We start from the raw sequence: 20,524 nt of genomic DNA, 5'->3' as shown, positions 1-20,524 counted from the left end.
ACGGAAGTATCTTCGACGGTCAGAAGTATCATCTTTTGACGGTCAGAAGTATCATTTTTAATTTTTCCTATCCGTCATTCCGTGGTTCAGGGGGTATTGGGTCATTACCAATCAATTAGGTAGGGTCAGGGTTGCTAGTAACAGCTTGTCACTGTGCCGGGTGCATACTCGGCGCTTTGGGCCCCGCAGGGTTGCTAGTAACGGCTCGAATTTCAGTCAGTTTAAAAAAGGGGTACTTTTACCCATATTATAATAACATTACCCCCGTCTTTTGCCAGTTCGGTATAATATGTTATGAATTGCGTGAGTTTGCTGTGCGGCGATGGCTCAACGGATAGAGCGCTGGCTTCCGATTCTGAAGGTCTTTCTTTGGTGGTGGTTCGAATCCCACTCGGTGCGAAAATTAGACAGGTCGAAATTGATGGACAAATGATTGACAGGTATGAAAACTCAGTCAGAAATGAGAAACTAAGTCTCAGAAAGTAGAAAAAACAGATAAGGTGAAAGATAGGAAAGGGAAAATGGGCCGTCAAAAGATGATACTTCTGACCGTCGAAGATACTTCCGTCCGTCCACGGAAAACAAATTTGCGGCGGCACATATCGTGGTCGGACCATATCAGTGCCCCCTCCCTGTTATGGTCCTGAAAAAATATACAACTTTCAAATGTTATGATTTCTTATGTTTGAATATAAAAAATCCTCTCATTCATTGATTTTCCCGACTCTGATAGAAGACTGTCATTTCAGTGGACCGTAGATTTATTTATCATCATGATCAATCATCATCACTCTTGGAAACAAACAAAAACCCTCCCTCCACAGCTCGTGATCAGCCATTACAGTACCCAGTTCCTCAATCTCTAGCCCTCTTTCCCGTTTAAAAATATCAAGAAATGTGCACTTTCTCGAGCGCCTAGGGCGAGCAGGACACCAAAGTAAGATTTCAGATACGATTTCGTTTTTCGCACGGAAACAGTGACCTGAGAAAGAGAGCATCCTGACAGTTGAGGTTTGGTACCCCTGATTTTAGTTATCCCCGTTAAAACTGAGATTGTCGGTAGAATTGAAGCACAATTAAAGTTCTTTATTTAAAATTTTGTATTGGGCTTAAAAGTATGTCGCCTAAAATAATACAATGTTCATCTAACCATGTGAATATACTGAGAATATACCATGGTTTGGTTATGATATGATAAATGCATAAACTATAAATCAAATATGGTAATGTAGAAATTAAATGTTTAATGTTTTGAATTTGAATTTTTACGTGGTTTGCTGGATCCTGAATTCAAAATTAATTTATAATATATATTTTGAAATAAATATTGATAAGATATATTTGAATATATAATATATAGGTTATATATTGAAGCAAGCATTTATTCTGAGCATCTTAAGTTCTTCAAAATGACTCAAATTCGACATTATAACAGTTTATCGGCCGACAAATACGACTACATTTTGCCAGCTCTTAGATACTACGTAACCTACTTTGGGACGGTTTGTGCCAGACTTGTATCCAGTCTCTTTGTTTCCATGTCGCGCAACGGGCACAAAACAGCACGTAGTACCCACGTCCATATCCACGTCAATCATTAAGATAAAAAAGTTGTGGAAGTTGCTCTGGGTACGAGATCGGGTTGTGTCGACTTGGACACATTCTGCAATAACGTTACAATGTTATTGATTTATAACCGTAACTTGGGTGCTGTGGATAGCTCTTCATTCAATGATTTGACTGAACTTCTTACTTTCAGAAAATCAAAGTGGAAATTTGTCATACCAATGACAACGACTTTACTGAGATCCTCTACTCACATCCACATGGTTCATCCAACTCAACACCATAACGACATAAGAAATACATTTTTCGCCACAAACAACGCCGGTGACAGACGACTCGTCGTGAACGTTTCATGAACGTCATACGTCTGTATGAGCTACGTGACATGGTATTCATACGTCGCTCACTTAACGATCTTCGCACACGTTCAGATTCATGAGTAAGTTCCTTATTGTCAAAGACTGATCGCCTTTTTCGTTTTTGGTGGACAATCCCAGCTTCCATATTTTCAGCTTTAAGGTCGTTAGTATTTGATGTGGATCGTTGAATACGTTTTAGATGATTTCCTTCAAATCTTGTGTCTAGTTTGCCTACACTTTTAACTGATCTTTTCTTCCTGGTAGAAGATTTTTCCTGCTCTGCCGACGAAGGGAAGAACTGCTTGAAAAATTCATCTTCAATCTCTTTCATTTTCTCCATTTCATTTTCAGCTTTTTCCATTACCTCTTCCGACATTTTGTTGAAAAAATTCTCGAAGTCCAACTCTTTTTGATCACGTGTCTTGTTATTAGCATCGGAGTCACGTGACTTTGTAGTGGGTGCCGATTGGATAAAAACAAAGTTCAGTGCTAATGTGAGGATGAAGATTGATGTTCCAGTGTTAATCTAGAAATAAAAAAGTTTTGATTAGCTCTTTGTCTCGAGAGTACGCTCCAGAAACCCTTGAAATCTTGAAACCTTGATAAAGAAAAAGACAAGCCTAAAAGTATGAAATGCAGGTTTTTATCCGTATCAGATAAAAAAAACCTGAATATGGAAAAACATATTCACCTTCATGCTTATGTCTCTGGGATAGCTTTTCCAAAAATTTACAAAATGAAAAATAAATATTGTTCAATATTTTTGCTAATTTATAGATGTGATTGTTTATTTATTCTGCTGCTTCTGTTACTGCTCTGAAGTTTTGCATACACTCCTGGCTCTATTTATACTGCTTGTTGCCAGTTGATAATTATCTCCCGGTCGACGTCAATGCAACTTAATTACCAAAACCCAATATTATCCAGTTTGCTGCCAAAACAACAACGAGGGAGACCTATCAATCATGCTGTTTATCTATATTTAGATATTCTTAACACTCCTACATTGTGTTGAGTCAGCATTTTAGCATTTGAGCTGCACATTATGGAAGATCCGGGACTTTCGCAATGTTTGAACATTAGAAACATTATGGTGGCATTTCTGGAATTTTTGACGCGGTCAATCGCAATCAGAATTTAATAGGAAAAACTTTCAGGAAATAACATTAAAACAACTTATTAAAAGATTCTCTATATCTCAATCTCCCTCTCGACCAATCAATCATTCGATATCTATCTCACCATTAGGCCATGGGTTGTCAAAACTTTAGGAAAATCAGTTTAATATTAGACACTAATTCTTGCTTAACTCATAAAGTGCTATTACTCCATAACGATTTCAAATGCGTGTTCTCACACTTCAATTCACTTTTACAATCATGCTTGAAATATATTGAGAATTCCGGTTATTTTAACGTTTTTCAAGATTTAAAGTTCTGGCGAGAAAGTCGATTTTGGACTATTTAATCGAATAATTCAATTTGGGAGGGGTTTGCAGACTTCCAGGCTATATTCTGAGCATTATTGGACTATTTTTGAACTTTTGGATCCTCCTAGTCTTAAATCTAGCGTTAAAACTCAGCGTTAAAACTCTACCCTTCGAACTTTAGGGCACTTACAAATCGATTATGGTTTCAAAACTTCCTGGGAATTTCCCTCTTTCTCAAATAAAATGACCTTGATTGTAGTGAGAACTTATTTTTTTTATTCGGGCGGGGGAAAAAGGCGTAATGGGTTGCGGTCGAGGACCAAAAAATTTAGCTTTGTTTTCTTAGAACTTGCAGCAAATCCAATATGTCTTCAGAAAAAAAATTCCAACATAAAACCTCGGACGAATCTGCATTGGCCTATTTCATAGCATTTATGCATTTTTTTGCGAATTGAGATTATAAGTTTTACAAGAGCAAAAACATTGGAAAAAGAGTTCTTGAATTCCCAAGTCAATTAAATGATGACAGAAAATCAACACCAAAGCAAGCACGTGATCTTGCCGCTTTGCTATATCACATGCTCTGAAAATTATTGAACGTGTCGGCTTGCCTCATTTAAAAACCGTTACGATGCATTTCTGTTTCGATTTCAAAAATGCTATTTTTGTTTCAAAGAAAATTACACAATCCGGATTGAGTTTCGAATGTCTTTTTGTAAAGCTTCGGAGCATTCCAGGGAGAAAGAGTGGCGTCCTCTCCTACATTCGAAAGAGGAGCCTTCTGGTCGCATCCGACTGTGGTCATCATTACTTAAAAGTCTTAGTCAAAATTATAGATTTAAATTATTTTTAACAGAAGTGTTGATCAATTCTGCAGAGCAATTTCAGTCATAACAAAGGCATGATTTAGATTTTGACAAACAAATCTGCTTTCAAATCAAATCTGTTATTTAAACCGAACTAAGCCATTTTTGGATCTTATTATTGAACTTCAGTGAAGTGGTTCAAATATTACAAGCTCCTATTAGTCAGTTATTCAAAACGAGGCTCTTCGATTCAACGCTCTACTCTTCAATCCGCTCCATTATTTGATAATTTGGATGCTCCCATATTCAATGAAAATCAAATTCCCCTTGAAAATCGACTTAGCGAGCGTCAAATATAGTTCGATTTGAGAGGGGTTCAGACTATAATTTCAGCCTTATTGGATCCTTCCTTAGAATATAAGTATAAAGTATTAAGTTTAACCACAATATTAAGACTCTAAATTATAATTTTAGATTCCCAAAATACATTGAAAAACTTAAAAAGCTTTCTTAGATATTATGACTTTGTGAACTCGTATCCCGTCCCTCAGCTCGTTTTTTGATGATTCTGATAGCGCTCACGAAAGGTTGTATCACGTCCCTCAGTAAAACCAAAAAAGTCTTACAAGTTGCTCTGGGTATGTGTTAGCTATGCTAGCGAATATCAACACACCTTGGGCATCATTATGCGCAAGGTTCTTGATATAGCTATCAGGTCCTAGAGATAATTTGATCTAGGGAATATATTGGATAGAGTATATCGGAGTTCATAGAGTAAAGACATAAGAAAATCGTAGTTACAAATTCTTACATTTATCACACCCCCAGAACAACATTTTGTTAGCTCACAAGGCTAACAGTATGCGAGAGATTGATGAATTTGCTGGCAGTTGTTACTTGGATAAAGGTAACCAGGGTTGAGTAAGGCAAAGAAAATATAGCCTTAAATACCTTTCTTTGCCAAATTTTCAATAGTTCATCTTTCAATAATTCGTACGTGGCAGTACATTATCTTTCTGACCGTTATGTTTCATATATGATTTCGAAAATTTAAAAATTTTTCTTTTTTCAGACTTTCTTTCTCTTAATGTTTGTGGTTAAAGAACCATTAGATAGAGATGGAACATTTCGCAATGTAGAAACATTTTTCATTTTTAGCTTAGTCTGAGCTCTCCCTGGTGCCTACATCGGAATTGATTTTTCCATCATTGCGCGATGTGATCGCTATATAGCAAAGTTAGAGGTTCACACTCCTATTAGACTGTTATTTTTTATTCTATTTGGTCCCCGTTTATTTACCATAATCGTGTAAAAATATATGCAGACGAAGTTATGAAAAATGCCATTTTAAAGACGTGTTCTCGCTTTTCGGGCGCATGGTTCTTAAAATATTCTAAAAGTGCAATTTTTGGCTCCTAAAACAGACAACAATATCGCATAAAGACAACAACTGGTTAACCTCAGAATGAGGGACATTAATTCTCCAATATTTTTGACAAAATATCTGTTTTTGGTTTTTCTAGTTACTGTCAACCTAATTATATAGACAAATCACCTAACTCGCTAATTATGTTTGTCTCAGTATAAGTGACTACTGTGCGTTTAGTTTTTGGTTTCAGTTCATAGCTTAGTGCGCACCTCATCAAAAACCGGGGTTTTTTATTCCGTTTCTTGGTGAGTTTCACTTTGATAATTTTTGAAGACTAAAAGCCTTTGTGTTATGAGGCAAATCTCATTTTTCTCTACTGCAAGAGCTTAAAAAGCTCAAGTCGTTTATCTATATCATAACAAAGATAACAGAGGCAAAATCATCGTCAGCTTGTCAAAACTCCGACTAATATTTCTAAATTTTGACTTAAAAGTGTCCAAAATTTTAGAGAGTCTCACATTCTAATTTCGATTTTCTTATGAAACAGACTCTCAACTTTGGCAAGCTATTTTTTTCAAGTCATAAAAAAAATTATTTGAGTGACAAAAGGGATTCAAAAGTATACACACAGTTGAAATTCTGCATTTTAGAGTTGAAAATGCTGATAAAATATATTGCAAACTTGTAAAAAAATTCGAAAATAATTTTTTTGTACATTAGGAGTAATGTTCAAGCTCTATCAATCATTTTACCTAAATAATTCAAAGAAATAAAATTATATGACGGAATATTGTCGGATTTTTCATACCAATTTCGAAATACAGGCGGCAACGAAGCTCGCTTCAAAGAGACAATAAAAGATAGACGTCCAGTCGTTTATATGTTCATGTATATACTAAGTATAGCACTATAGTATATAGCAATCGAAACTTCAAGTTACCTCCGTGTTACAAGTTCCAACTCTTATTACCCTTTTTGTATCTATACACAGGGTTACTGATGGTTCAACACTGGCGTTCTTTATCATAAGTTTTCATGTCAGAAATAGAAGAAAGAACGAAACACACCTGAAGTAAGATTCATCGTCTATGATGATAAATGCACTGTTGTTTTGACCATTTTATTTGCAGTACGACCGAGGGATTTGTTTTATTTTCATATTACTGACAGTCAGCAGTAGTCAGTAGTCAGTAGTCAAGTCTGAAGAACGAAAAACAAGCCTTGGTAAACACGATATACTTTTGCGTGTTTGCTATAGTGATGTACTTATGTAAGACACTCAAATCTAAAAAGGTTAGCGTGTTACTTCCTCACGACAACAAGATAAACAATTTTTTGATTTCCTTCTTCAATTTCTTCATATAAGATTTCAAACATATTACGAAAGCTTCTAATACTCAACATTAATGTTCGGTGCCTGGCATAATATCACGTAGCGGAAAAAGAAGGCGTCTTGCATTTGACGTTATTATCGTACTATATTTTGAATGATTCATTAGCTTATTAGATCCAAGAATTTTGACAGCATCTAAAAGGGTGGAGGTGGGGTTGTTTTATAACAGCAATTATATGTTTGTAACATGAAGTAATATAGTGAAGTAATATGTATAATAATAGAATGTAGTAACATCCGTTATATTATTAATCACAAAGATTGGCGTATCATTTGTTACTTTCCTGTAGGAAGAAAATGTAAGAAGTTTCATCTGATAATTACTCCTGTTCTTCTTCCCCTGTTTTATTTTAAATCAAAAGTGGCTGCAAATCTGTGAATATTATAACCATTTGTCTTTGGAAAAATTTCGCTAGGACGAGATACGAGTTTTATTGTTTTAGTGTTTTAGATCTGGTATTTTCCAATATGAATGAAAAATCAAAAATTCGTTGCCACTTCACCAAGACCCAAAGCCACATGCATCGCTTTTTTATTTCACTGATGGGACATGATACAATCCTGATACAATACGATCGCTCTGGAAAAACTGCTTTTGATCATTTCTCATTCAGAAAGATGATATTATATGCAATGTAAATAAAATACAAAGGACGATTCGGTACGACCAATTGGAATTGGAGAAGTGATGAGACGTATCTTCGGCAAAGTTCTGATCAACACCATCAAGCCAGCTATCCTTAAAGCAACTGATAGTGTTCAAGTGTGCGCTGGACAGCAGGCTGGCTGTGAAGCGGCAGTTCACGCAATCAACCAACTCTTCCAAGAAGATGAGACAGACGGAGTGATACTAGTGGATGCAGTGATTGCTTTCAACAGCATTAACAGAAGATCACTGCTCCACAACAACAAAATATTGTGTATTCACAACTGCTACCACCGCCCATCAAGACTTTTCCTCGTGGGAGGAAAGGAGATTGCATCGCAAGAAGGTACCACACAAGGCGATCCTACAGCAATGCCAGCATATGCAATTGGATTGTTGCCACTGCTTGAGATCCTTCAAGAAGTAGATTTGTTGACACAAGGAGTTAAAAATGCTGTATATGCTGACGACCTCGCTGGTACTGGGAAGCTTCAAGCCCTGAAGAAGTGGTGGGATGACGTCAATGACTTAGTACCTCTCCTAGGTTACAACCCAAAAGCTTCCAAGTCGTATTTGATAGTGAAGGAGGAGAAGCTCGAAGAAGCAAATGCGCTATTCGAAGACACTGGAATCAACATCACGGTTGATGGACACAATTATCTTGGCGGTTTCATTGGTCAAGAGGGTGGCCAACAGGAATATATGAAGAAACTGATAGGAAAATGGCAAGCTGAGCTCCAAACACTGAGTGATATCGCAAGATCAGAACCACACCTTGCCTACTGTGCATTTGTTGGTGGGTATGTTAGCAAGTTCACCTACTACCTACGTGTGATGCCCGGAATTGAGGAATACCTGAAGCCCCTCGATGAAGTTATTGACAAACATTTCATTCCTTCAATTACTGAAAACCATCAGTGCAGCGCCGAAGAAAGACTACTCTTGTCACTACCGGTGCGTATGGGAGGATTAGCCATACCCATCTTATCATCTCTGGCGAAGGAAGAATTCCAAAACTCCAGGGCCCGGTTGTTCAAAAGTCGATTAGATTAACTCCCGATTTGCGCTAATCGCGATTAGATTTCGATTAGTTAATCCCGGCGATTAACTTCCGTTGTTCGAACGTCAGATTAACTAATCGTGGACATTTTTCCTGTGTTTTCAAAAATCTTAATCTTGACGTCACTTTTCGAATGTTTTCAAAACATTCGAAAATCTTTTTTTGTTCAAATTTCTCATTTCAATGCAGCGACTTCACTTTTTTTGTAGGAAAAAGTCTCTTAATCATCCTCGTTAATCCTGGGTCAGAGCAGGATTAAAATTTGGCCAATTTAATCGGGATTTAATCCAGATTTAAGCCTAATTTTTTTCGAACAACCGACGGTTCTGCGTTAATCGGCGCTAATCGAGATTTAATCGAGAATTAAGCTAATCGGCCACTACTAATCCACTTTTGAACAACCGGGCTAACTATGAAGTTCTCCCAAGACATAATCGAACAGAAGCCAGTATACGAAGTTGACAACAGGGCAGCAAAGTCTGAGATCAAGAGAAAACGGAATAAAGGAAGAACAATCATCCTCGAAAATCTCCACAGAGACACATCAAGAGCTGAAAGCGAATGATCTTGCTCAAGCAAAGACCACTGTACCCCTGAAATCTGAAAATTTCAACCTATCGAAAAGAGAGTTCTTCGACGCAATTGCTTTCCGATACAGATGGAACATGAAGCACCTACCATCGACATGTGCGTGTGGCAAGTCGTTCTCTGTCGATCATGCACTTTCCTGCCCTAAAGGAGGGTTCATCTACCAGCGGCACAACACTTTTAGGGATACAATCGGTCAAATGTTGAATCAAGTGACACATGATGTCGCCATCGAACCAATGTTGGAGCCGATCACTGGCGAACGTTTTAATAAAGGTTCGTTCACGACTGACAACGCGAGAGCTGACATCAGTGCTGGAGGCTTTTGGGTTCGTGGACAACGAGCATTTTTTGATGTTAAGGTATTCAACGCCTATGGTCTGAGATACACAGCCCAAAGTCTCAAAAGCGCTTTTGTGTCAAACGAACGGGAAAAAAAGAGAAACTACAACGAACGAATTATCAAAGTTGATCATGGATCATTTACTCCATTAATATTTTCCATGAATGGTGGAATGGGTTTAGAGGCTGAACACTTCTTTGGAGCGTTAGCTAATCTACTAGCGAAAAAGACTGATGCTCACACTTCACAGACTAAAAATTGGATTCGAACAAAAATCTCGTTCGCTTTAGAGCAGTCGTAACATGTATTCGCGGTACACGAACACTAAACCAAACCTTAGGTTTGATGAAATTGTTTTGTTAAATAACAATATTTTGAAATCCTAGCTTTTCATAGATTTTAGTACTTCTCGTAGTTCTGGTTTTAAATTTTCCATTGCTTTTGCTCAAGCTTTCGGGGCTGACATGACCCGCTAGGTTGTGCTATTTCGACAGGATTGCGATTCAGTTTTCACTATATTTGTTTGTGTCGTGATTTCAATTTTTTATTTAACTTTGAATTCTATTTCCTAGCTCTACGTATTTTAAGCAATTTATCGACCGCCGAAGGCGGTTAATTTTCCGAGCTGTATACGGGTAAAAAAGTTGGATTCAAAATTTGTCACATCTGTGCTATCCTTTTGAATATTTTAAAATTTGACTCGCCCATTCATGCCTATTCTGCACGTTTTGCAGAATTTTGTCGGTTAAAGGTTTGAGCAGCTGAGACAAATTTGAGATATTTGTAGAATCGCTGAAATGTGTGGCGTTTTACTACGGAGATAAAAAAGCATTTTTTCGGAGATAACGATGTTAATCATGAATAGATGAAAAACATGATGTGGCGCCCCGCTAGGGAGATAAATGTTAAGTAAATAAAAAAACTTGAAGTATTTATCAGCTTCTGATTCGAACCACAAGTGATTAAACAACTCAAAATATACTAGCTCATCAAAATCACAGATCTTGTCAAGCAACATAGCAAAACTGCCACAGTAATTTAGTTTATACAAGTTTTTTTTATAAGCATACAAAAATCCGAAAACAGGCTCAGAGATGCTTAGGTTCAAAGCTTAATAAGGCTGAAAAATGCATGAGGGGATGCTAAAATCTAAAACACAAATTTAGGGAAATACTGAAAATCCGCAAAGTTCCAGCCAAAATCAGGAAGAAAACATTTTTCGTAGGCTCAAGTAATGTTTGCCATATGCATAATTTTTCAGCCCAGACTCGGAAATGATTTAAATGTAATATATCAAAACACGTCCCGTGTGGCTTTAGATGGGAAAAGGATAATTACAAGGTCTCAAAAGAAGGTTGTCTATTGCTCATTCCGACATTTTAAATTTTCCAGGGGTTTTGTTGTTTGGAATTGATTAACTAACAGTTAGGTAGGGTCAGGGTTGCTAGTAACGGCTTGTCACTGTGCCGGGTGCATACTCGGCGCCTTGGGCCCCGCAGGGTTGCTAGTAACGGCTCGAATTTCAGTCAGGTTATAAGTCGATGTCGGAATGAGCAGTAGACAACCTTCTTTTGAGACCTTGTAATTATCCTCTCCCCTTTAGATGTGTTACATCTAAATTAGTTACTGAATTTAGATGTAACACATTTAAACATTTTTAAACATAAGAAAATTGAACGAATAGAAAATGACGTAATCCTTCCTCAAATGAAGATGGTAGACTGACTGTTATCGCGAGAAGAGTACACATTTTTCCTGTTGTATACTGCACTGCTTTCTGGTTGGCTTTCACCTTTATTTAGCTTCACCTTGTTTTATTCTTTTGGTATAATTTTTGATTGCAGTACTTGTTTCACTTGCCCTGCTCGATAAATAGGACGCACCGGACTTTTTTTACCACCAGACAATCTCTACACTGGACTTAAGGGAGTCGGATGCCCGGTGTTGGAGAAGGATATTCTTTCCCACTGGACGGACAATCATAATCAAGACTCTTGACGGACAATCAAGAGTACAAGACACCGACCGGACATGACCAGTCCGGTGCGTCCGGTGTTTCTTAATTTTTTGTTTCATAAATGTCCGGCGTCCAATTCCCTGTATGCAACACTGAGCTGACACCGGACTTATAGACCTTTTTTCAAAGAGGCCACCCTGTTGAATAATTATGTAGTCCAGCAGAAAAACAATGATAAAACCATCATGCATAATTATTACAATATGCATGATGATACAGTAATTATGCATGGCTCTATCATTGTTTTCATGGCTGGACTACATAATTATTCAACAGGATGTCCTCTTTGAAAAAAGGTCTATTGCGTCCGGTGTAGCGAAAGGATACTTTTTGCCACCGGACGAATAACCGGACAGTCCGGTGCGTCGGGCGGCAGGGTCCTTCCACCAGCTGCAACGTTGCTTGAAGGTACTGGTACATGTATGAACAGAACATAAAACAACAAACTGACCGAAAACCACATCAATAATCAGCCAAAAATTGTCTGACTGTTAAAATGAAGGAAGATTGTGCAGCAGCTCTTAAAAACTCCCATTTTTGCTAGTCCAGGGTCTGGAGCTCAACTGTTTTTTGCCTTTGATAATCTGATGATGGAAAAAATAGAGATAGATTTATATAGATTTTCTGACTACATTTTTGCAGCTTTTCAGGGGTGCTTATTGAATGATAATGATTCCCCCCTGTTGTCAAATGCATCCACTGAAATTTCTTTTTTTCTTCTCAGTTCTTCTCATTAAAATTTATTATTTAAAATTTGATTTTAAACACCTAAAAAAGGCTGCTAACATGATTGTCCGATATTCTCGTTCTTGTTCTTCTCGTTCTTGTCAAATATATTTTCAGCATATGTAACTTCTTTTGTATTGGCAACTAAATGCAGTTTACACCACGAAGTCGGGTAATTTGCATCAGTGGAGGCTAACATGCATAGCCCTCAAATGACTGACCAATCAAGATCAAAGCAGCAAAATTTCAAAACAAATGAACTACGCAGCTCTGCTCGCAGCTCTACTCTACCATTTTTATTTTTATTTAACTTTGTATAAGGAAAAAATTACTACACTTGATCATTCAATGACAAATTGATAACCAATCAATTGATTCCTATAATCAATAGGACGACCATCAAAAAACTATTCTGTTTGCAACTGTTTGCAACAGGTGTTAAAAATGCATGCAGGCGGGCAGACAGTCTTTCGGAAAGATTCCCCAGGGATTCCCTCTGCGCCAGGAACTGGAACGCTTGAACTTTCTGAAAAATAGCTTTTTTGAAATAATCTTTTGTCTTTCAGAATGAAAAAGAATCATCAGATCTTAGTAACCATAACCAGTGTATGACATTATATCAGATGAGCTCACTATTACTAATTATTCTAATTTTATATTATCAGTGGGAAAACATTATCATAATGGATTTGATGTGATATTTACAGATAAATAGAAAGTTTTGAATAAAGAACTTTAAAGTTTATCTTGACATCAAGATTTCCCAAAGTTTAAGTAAACATCTCTAAAATTAAATCATTTCCATCTGCATAATAACTCATTATTTTGCTTGTACTGTGTGCACTGAAGGTACTTCAATATTTTACTTTTCTTTCTTTAAGAAAATCTAAATGGAGAGGAGTACAAATCATGAGCGTGATAGAGATCTTGGTAAGTTAATGTGTATTCTTTTCAATAGTTTTTTTTAATGCTTAACTTCAACTTATTGTTCTCCTATCTAAACTTTTAGAAAGCTTGTATGTACATGGCGTGGTTGCCTTATCGTTGAACAGCATTTCTTTATTTTTAAAATCCTTAGAATTGGAAGAAGTACAAGGAATTGAGATTGCAGAAGGAAAGAAGGAAAACTAAACATAAAAAACTGAAAGAAAGAGTGATTCGTGTGAAAAGAAATGCTGATGGTTCAAGAGCATACCCGTTTGCTGGACAAAGAAAGAAGTGTAGAAAAAATTTACAAGAAGGTTTGTTATAATGTTGTGTTTATTTATTATAACATCTGAACTTTATTAGCCTTATTTCATTATGTTATGTTTAAAGCAACTTTCGGGAAATATACCTTATCTGTATAATACAATTTTATAAATTTTTCATTCTTCCAGATCCAGATCAACAACCAGATTCTTCTGATACAGAATGTGATATTGTGCATATGCATGACGATCCCTCATCTCCATCAGGAGGTACGTTATAGAGAATCTTTGTTTGGTGATGTATCTTATAATTTAGAATCTTTGACTTTTACTTTTTCAGTAACTTTATTGGACCTACCCCGGTGGAGGTCCTATAAATTAACCTTTGTCCGTTCGTCCGTTCGTTCGTTCGTTCGTTCGTTCGTTTGTTATTAGCTTTCCTCGTGATTGGCTCATTAGTTTTTTCTGATTTTTTGCACAAAGATGCATAACTAAAAGCCCTCGAATGTGACGGAGCCCGATTTTCAAAAAAAAAATTTTTTGGGCAAATTTGGGCCAAAAAACGGCTAAAAAACGGGTTTTTTGGACTTTGTGAAAAATTAGGTCGTTAATTTTTTCTGATTTTTTGCATGGAAGTAGGGTACCATCGTAGGTAAAAGATGGCTTAAGCAGATTTTTGCAAAAAAATTTTGTTGGTTCAAAAAACGCATGTTTATCTATAAGAATCACTATTAATAAGCATACATCAATGTTCTTAGTCAAATTACTCAATTTTTTTATGAGATAGATGTTTTTTTTTGCTCAGGAGGGCTTACTTTTACAAAATATGTGTGTTTAGACATGAAATTTTGGTTGCTTGGCGTGTTTTTATAGGAAAATAGGCCAAATTCGATATTCTTTTATAAGCACATTATCAATTACTTAGGTATTAGCTCTTCTCGAGATTGGCTCTTTCATTCTTTATGATTTTTTGAGCAAAGATGCATAACTATAAACCCTCGAATGTGACGGAGCCCGATTTTCGAAAAAACAAATTTAGGGGTAAATTTCAGCTAAAAAACGGCTAAAAAAAGGGTTTTTTGGACTTTGTGAAATATTGGATCATTGTTTTTTCTGACTTTTTGCATGAAAGTAGGTAAAAGATGGCTCAAGCAGATTTTTGTAAAAAAAGAATTTTTCAGCTCAAAAAACGCATATTTATCTATAAGAATCACTATTAATAAGCATACATCAACGTTCTTGAAATTACTGAATTTTTTGATGAGATATGTTTTTTTGCTCTCGAAGTCTTGAATATGAAAGAATATTTCAAGAGCATGAAATTTTGGTTTCTAAACGTTTTTTTATAAGAAACAAACGACTAATTTTAATAGATCGTCACTATTTGTGTTCTGAATGATTGTTTCATGGTCACGCTTATGTAGATATCAATTATATATGTGTTGAATGCATAACCAGGTAGGTCCATAAAAGTATCACTTGTTTTCATCCAATTTTCTTTATGATTTCATTTGTAGAAATTGGAGAGTTGAGTAACCTTACAAACCTTATTAACCATGACCTGCTTAAAAAACACCCTAAAAAGAAGACGTGGAGTGACCGAAAGTAAGATGAAGAGGGATACTGGAAAGAAGAGAGAGATTCCATTTTTTCGGCTGTTGTAGAATCCTATTCCAATGCGGGACTGTGCCATTGTTGCAATGAAAATCCGATTTCTATAAAGTGTTTTGACTGTTACGAAAAAAATCTTTGTACAGTTTGTGATGAAAAGCAACACTCATTTAATACTCTGCACAATCGTATTGGCTATGTAGATGGATACAGAAGATCAATGATGCCATCAGAAGTTCTTGATGATAACTTAACCATAAATGACAAGTGTAATGGTTTAAAATATTACAATTTTCACGTATGATAGATCTACATTAAAAGCTACAGTAACATACTTTGATTTTGTTTAAAATTAGTAAATTTAGATATTGTTAACAAATTGATTTTCTCTTCTTTTTAATTATAGGCAGTATGGTACCCTTATTGCCAAAGGCTTGCCCTGTTTGCAGTGGAAAAGATATCACGAGAATTGCAGGAGATTACATCAATGTTGTCTCATTAACAGGTGATTGAGTGATTGTATTTGAAAAATTTTTGAAACCTATCCTGCAAAAATCTTTTCTAGCTATTATAAATTTTTCAATTTCAGGGAAATGCTTATTGCGTACGTTCTCAACAAGATGCCTTGGGTGTGGGGAATTGAACAATCCTTTTACCATGGCAAACATAATTCAATCTGGGTTTTGGCCGAACTCACCAAAAAGATTGAGTTACCTTTTCGATCAAGAAGTGTTCAGATTTTGGGATGGTCTCCGTAAAAATGCACCAGGGACTTCGGAAAACTCGTTTCTTGAAGTTTTGAACACCTTGGCAAAATTCCATGGCAGGGTAAGCATTTCATTTGGGCAAAGTTTTTTCGTATCAATCAATTTTCATAGCAAAATCGGGATTTATCTATTTAATTTGATTTGATTTGAATGATGTACCTTGAAATAGTTTTCTCATGGTGTACGTTCATTTTAATTTTAGCATGGCAAAATTTCCCCATCCATCTTTTCAACAGCCTTTAAAGAGTGGTGTTTCTGTCAGTACAAGATCGATTGTGCACAGCATAAGAACTGGCTTGAATGTCCTGCCTGTGCATACGAACAACATTCCTCTCATGTAGACGGAAACTGTAAACTGTACCGTTACAAGAGTTCAGGAAAGTAAGTACTCTCAGTTGTTTATCTCCATTGTCACCCCTGGAACGTTTTAGGATTCATTATTTTCCTCGTGTCGAGGTACTTTATCGCAAATTAATATTTTAGAAAATATCCTTTGTCTTTAATAATAACAGTCATTATAAGGATTTGGTTTTTCTCATACGATTGCAATAGTAGTTGTTTAATGTAATTTTGCAGACGAACAAGATCAGAATTCTATGATGGTTTATTTATCGTCAACGACATGGAAGTCAAACCATTCATTGAAGAGCTGTATCAAGGAAAGTTCGGAAAGGTTTTTAACGATTGATTTTATTATTTGATCATTTTTATACCACCTTAATTATCGGATGCATTTAATCAGGAAAATCAAAAGGTTCATCATGTTACAATAATAGTCTTTAAACTCTCATTCTTTAAAGGTTGAAAAAGATGTCAGGTGTGGTGGTGTTTGGGGTGCTGCTCGTAACACAGCTCGTAACAAAAAGTCTCTCGACATTACTGGTCTTGAAGTCATGTCTTGCCGTCACCAATTAGGTCAAAAAGCACTGAACATGCACCAGGGTGAACTGTATGGATATGCCTTGTTTTTGATAAAACATCACATGGTCCCTCGAAACGTCCAGTTTGTGTTTGCAGATGTGATGTGTAAACTGCGTAAATATGTTGAACGGGTTGACCCAGCGACCGCGAAAAAGTTTACCGGAGCATTGTCGGTGATGCACGCCAAGGGGCACGGACTTGATTGTCAAGTATGAATACTCATATAATCTATAGCTAATAATGTTTTTCTTACAGCATCTGCTCAGTAATAAAATAAACAAAATGATAAATCTATTTTCAGAATTCATTCTTTATGAATTCTTTATCGAAGATCTTCACCAACTTGCTCACAATCTTGTTTGATTTCAATAAGACAGTATTTGTTTTATTTAACAGGTAATATGGGATGGAGAATGGATTGATGGTACGGGACGGTCTACTGGGGAAGAAACTGAACAAGTGTTTAGTTTTCTGTCAAGATTTTGTAATACAACGAAATACCAAAAACCAGAAAGTAAGTATTAAGTTTAAACCAGAACTTTGATAGACATGCTTTTCTCTAAGAATACTTTTTTTAGTTATATCTTTTGAGAATCTGATTTTCTTCAATTATTTGAATTACTTAATTATGTACAATGTACAATATTTTATAAACCTTCTTCTAGACAGAGAAGAGACGCTAACTGAAATGATTCTTCACTGGAACAAACGAAAAATTGAAGCTCAGGCAGAGTATTTAGTCAAAAAGTATAAAAAGGTAAATATAGTTTTGGTTCTGGAGTCGTTTATAATGCGTGTAATACTAATAATACCAATACTAATAATAATGATAATAATACGGGATTTAGTTTGTATAAATTGTTCCATTCATTACTTTTTGCTTTATTTCTACTATGTATAAATTAGTCGTCTAGCTTGCTAGACTATTCTGAACAGTTGTTCTTTTTATATAAATGCTCTGAATTAATTTTTGTAATTTGTTTTCTTTTTTAGGTTCAAGGAGACCTATTACAACACGAAAAAGATGTTAAAACTGCTCTCGATAAATTTGATGTTCAGCCGGATTTTGCTGACTTGAAAAGCGAAATCCGAGCTATTGCATCCAAAGGTATATCTCCATCAAATTTGAACTTTTCAACGCACCTCAAGCTGCGTTCGTTTAGATGTAAAAGCAAATTTTTTTGATAAATTCTAAATCGTTTCGATTCATACCTTTTTTCTAACGATTTGTATTTCCTTTGTCATCAACTAGAAACGTTAAATTGTTATCATTTTAGTCTCAGTACCATCAGCAACGTCACTCACTGATTCCGCTAAAATCTTGCTCCTGTTTCACGACCTTAAAAGACAAGTCAATGATCACGAAGAGTTTTCTTTCCTTGCTTCTATCTGTCCAAATCTGCCTGATCTTTCGGTCCTCAACATCCAACTCTTACGCAAGAAAAAAGAGGACAAGATCAAAATCTTACGTAGTCTGATCAAGTCAAATGGTCAAAACATTGATCCAAATGATGTATTGTCGGTTGTGACTGTTGGCTTCGAACGAATGATGGAGAGCGTATATTTTGAAAAGGTTCACTGGCTCACAAGGATAAAAAAAGTTGCTGGTTTGTGTTATATGCGTTATTTTGTTACATCTTTTCCTAGTTCTGTACTTATTAAAGCAGCTTAATGGGTAATTTCGCTACAATTTCTTTTTCTGACAGAGCTACTTCTCACTACTTTGAACAAATTTTGATCTTTTATATATATAGTATTATATATTTTGTATTTTCAATTTAAATCTCAATTTATTAGATACATCGAAACAACGATTTATACTCAGGAAAAAAGTATCCAAGACAACTACGTCAATGCAAAATCTTGTCACCCTCTACAACGAATTTTCAAGAGAGAAAGTTGTTTTTGATGACGTTATCAAAGGATCGTTCAAGTGGATTTTGGACTTGCAACAACGGCTGTACCCTCGTGGCTTCACAGGTAATTTTATTAAAATGATATATTGTTGTATCTTGATCTACAATTGAAATAAACTTCATTATGATATCTAGTTTTCTTATCATTAAAAGATACAGATACCTTAACGAAAGTACCTTATTTTTAGATATCGAAAAACGTTGTGTTTTGATCTCGCAAATGAAGAAAGAAAGATGTGAGGAAGAACTCGTGATTCTTCAGCTGGAAATGAAAAAGTACCTCCGCTTTTATGGAAACAAGTGCCTTACAATGGAACAAGAGATTAAAATTATCTGGAAAGTTCAGAGGTACAGTATTTTATTCAACGGTTTTGCCTTATTTTTATACTACTTTTTATGAGAATAGTGTTTTTTTGGCTGAGAGTGAGCATTATTCTTATTTTTTATTGTTCTAAACAATATGCCTATTTTCTAACTCCAAAATCTCACCCTAATATTCTTATAGAAAATATTCTTATAAATAAAGCGTTTATAAGTCTCAGAATGTTACATGAATTATAACGACTTTTTGGCCTTTTTGGCCGAAATATCAGAGCCTTAAGCTCGACCATCGACCATTCTCTTTATTTATTTGGAAATTTTTGTATTCTTTATTTTGTAGGTTTTCGGGAAACTGTTCCTTGTCCGAGAAGGATACCTATACGCTCAGCATATGTTGCGCCAGGCGCTGTCTATGTTTCAAGGAATTCTTCCGGATTCAAATGTCAAACATGATGAAGAAGACGATTCTGAAAAGGAAAACGAGGATGAAATTGTTATGGAAATCTTCCAACAGATTTTCGATAATGATATCGATAACGATGGTTTTGACGTTGAAAATGACGAAGATGAAATTAGAGATGAAATCCATATTGACCTTGATTTGGTTTTATCCACTGGAAATGACCTCATGAATGGTGGTACTGGAGACATGGTAGAAAATGTAGTGTACTTCCCTCCTGAGCTTAGCCAAGCAAGAATGAACGGACGAAATGGAAGTTCTGCTTGTACAACTATTGCTCTTCTTGTTGGTCATTTTATGCCACCATTATTCCTTGACTGGTGCTCGATTGAGGTTTTGGAATGCTTTGTTGGGTGTATTGAAATCGGAAATGTTTTTCACGACAATCGAACCTCAACAAATGTCGATGAAAGCCTCTCAATACTTCCTTCCGTACTTGATATAGATATTTCCTCTTTTACAAATACGATTTTTGGTAATCTCTATGGATGTATTGAACATTTCGCGGGTTATGTTGTCTTGACAGGAAAGGGACGATCTTTTTGTGCTATCCCTTGTCCAGACTTTGTTGTCATTTTCGACTCCCATTTACATGGTGATCATGGAGCTACGATTACAAAACTTTTTGATCAGGAGGACCTTCAAAGAATGATGAACCTTTCAAATGATGACGTGATCGATATTTATTTTATTGCTGACAAATAGTATTTATTTATTAAATCTTGTAATTAAATATTTCCCGTTTTCCAAAAGGGAAATATTTATTAAAACGGGCTTTCTCCATAATTTCCCGTGTCAAAACGCCTTCCGTACACCCTGACTAACGCCCGTTTTTAATTTCATAGCGAAAAATGCATCCAGTGAAATATAAGTAATGTATCATGATTCAAGTGGCTGTTGAGAGTTTTCTTAGCGAAATGACATTGAAGGAAATTTTCCGAAAATAAACATATAAAATATTAATTCAAAAACTTACTATCGTACTAAATTTTTAGTGAATTTACAATATACTCAGTCAATATTTAATCAATTTATT

At 35.7% G+C, this 20,524-nt stretch overlaps 2 protein-coding genes across 4 annotated transcripts; one reads left to right on the top strand and one right to left on the bottom strand.

The window, feature by feature from the left end:
- Positions 1-1,092: 1,092 nt before the first annotated feature.
- On the bottom strand, positions 1,093-2,753 carry LOC136801575 (uncharacterized). The gene is made up of 2 exons (XM_067058210.1): positions 2,617-2,753; positions 1,093-2,451 (listed from the first exon to the last, which is right to left on the bottom strand). Exons 1-2 carry the CDS (start codon positions 2,620-2,622, stop codon positions 1,813-1,815), a joined length of 645 nt encoding a protein of 214 aa, XP_066914311.1. The 5' UTR covers positions 2,623-2,753; the 3' UTR covers positions 1,093-1,812.
- Positions 2,754-13,683: 10,930 nt separating this feature from the next.
- LOC136801713 (uncharacterized) lies at positions 13,684-20,258 on the top strand. 3 transcript variants are annotated; one of them, XM_067058368.1, is made up of 14 exons: positions 13,684-13,762; positions 15,010-15,097; positions 15,510-15,608; positions 15,669-15,931; positions 16,073-16,251; positions 16,447-16,543; positions 16,671-17,000; positions 17,188-17,305; positions 17,457-17,548; positions 17,785-17,899; positions 18,069-18,398; positions 18,589-18,771; positions 18,896-19,055; positions 19,369-20,258. In XM_067058368.1, exons 2-14 carry the CDS (start codon positions 15,049-15,051, stop codon positions 19,658-19,660), a joined length of 2,307 nt encoding a protein of 768 aa, XP_066914469.1. In that variant the 5' UTR covers positions 13,684-13,762; positions 15,010-15,048; the 3' UTR covers positions 19,661-20,258. The 3 variants fall into 3 exon arrangements, with proteins under 3 accessions (XP_066914469.1, XP_066914470.1, XP_066914468.1); XM_067058369.1 differs by lacking the exon at positions 13,684-13,762 and having other exon boundaries at positions 15,014-15,372; positions 15,693-15,931; XM_067058367.1 differs by lacking the exon at positions 13,684-13,762 and having other exon boundaries at positions 15,014-15,372.
- Positions 20,259-20,524: the final 266 nt, after the last annotated feature.

Source organism: Clytia hemisphaerica, unplaced genomic scaffold, assembly GCF_902728285.1.
Source record: "Clytia hemisphaerica strain Z4C2 unplaced genomic scaffold, Clytia hemisphaerica genome assembly, whole genome shotgun sequence".
NCBI classification, from domain to species: Eukaryota; Metazoa; Cnidaria; class Hydrozoa; order Leptothecata; family Clytiidae; genus Clytia; species Clytia hemisphaerica.
The sequence above is the reverse complement of the archived record's forward strand: the minus strand, read 5'-3'. Positions and strand labels throughout refer to the sequence as shown.

Coding starts and splice junctions, on each gene's coding strand:
- LOC136801713 (XM_067058368.1), top strand. CDS start 15,049: ATGACCTGCTTAAAAAACACCCTAAAAAGAAGACGTGGAGTGACCGAA. Junction 17,306..17,456: donor GAAATACCAAAAACCAGAAA/GTAAGTATTAAG, acceptor ACCTTCTTCTAG/ACAGAGAAGAGACGCTAACT. Junction 17,549..17,784: donor TAGTCAAAAAGTATAAAAAG/GTAAATATAGTT, acceptor TTTCTTTTTTAG/GTTCAAGGAGACCTATTACA.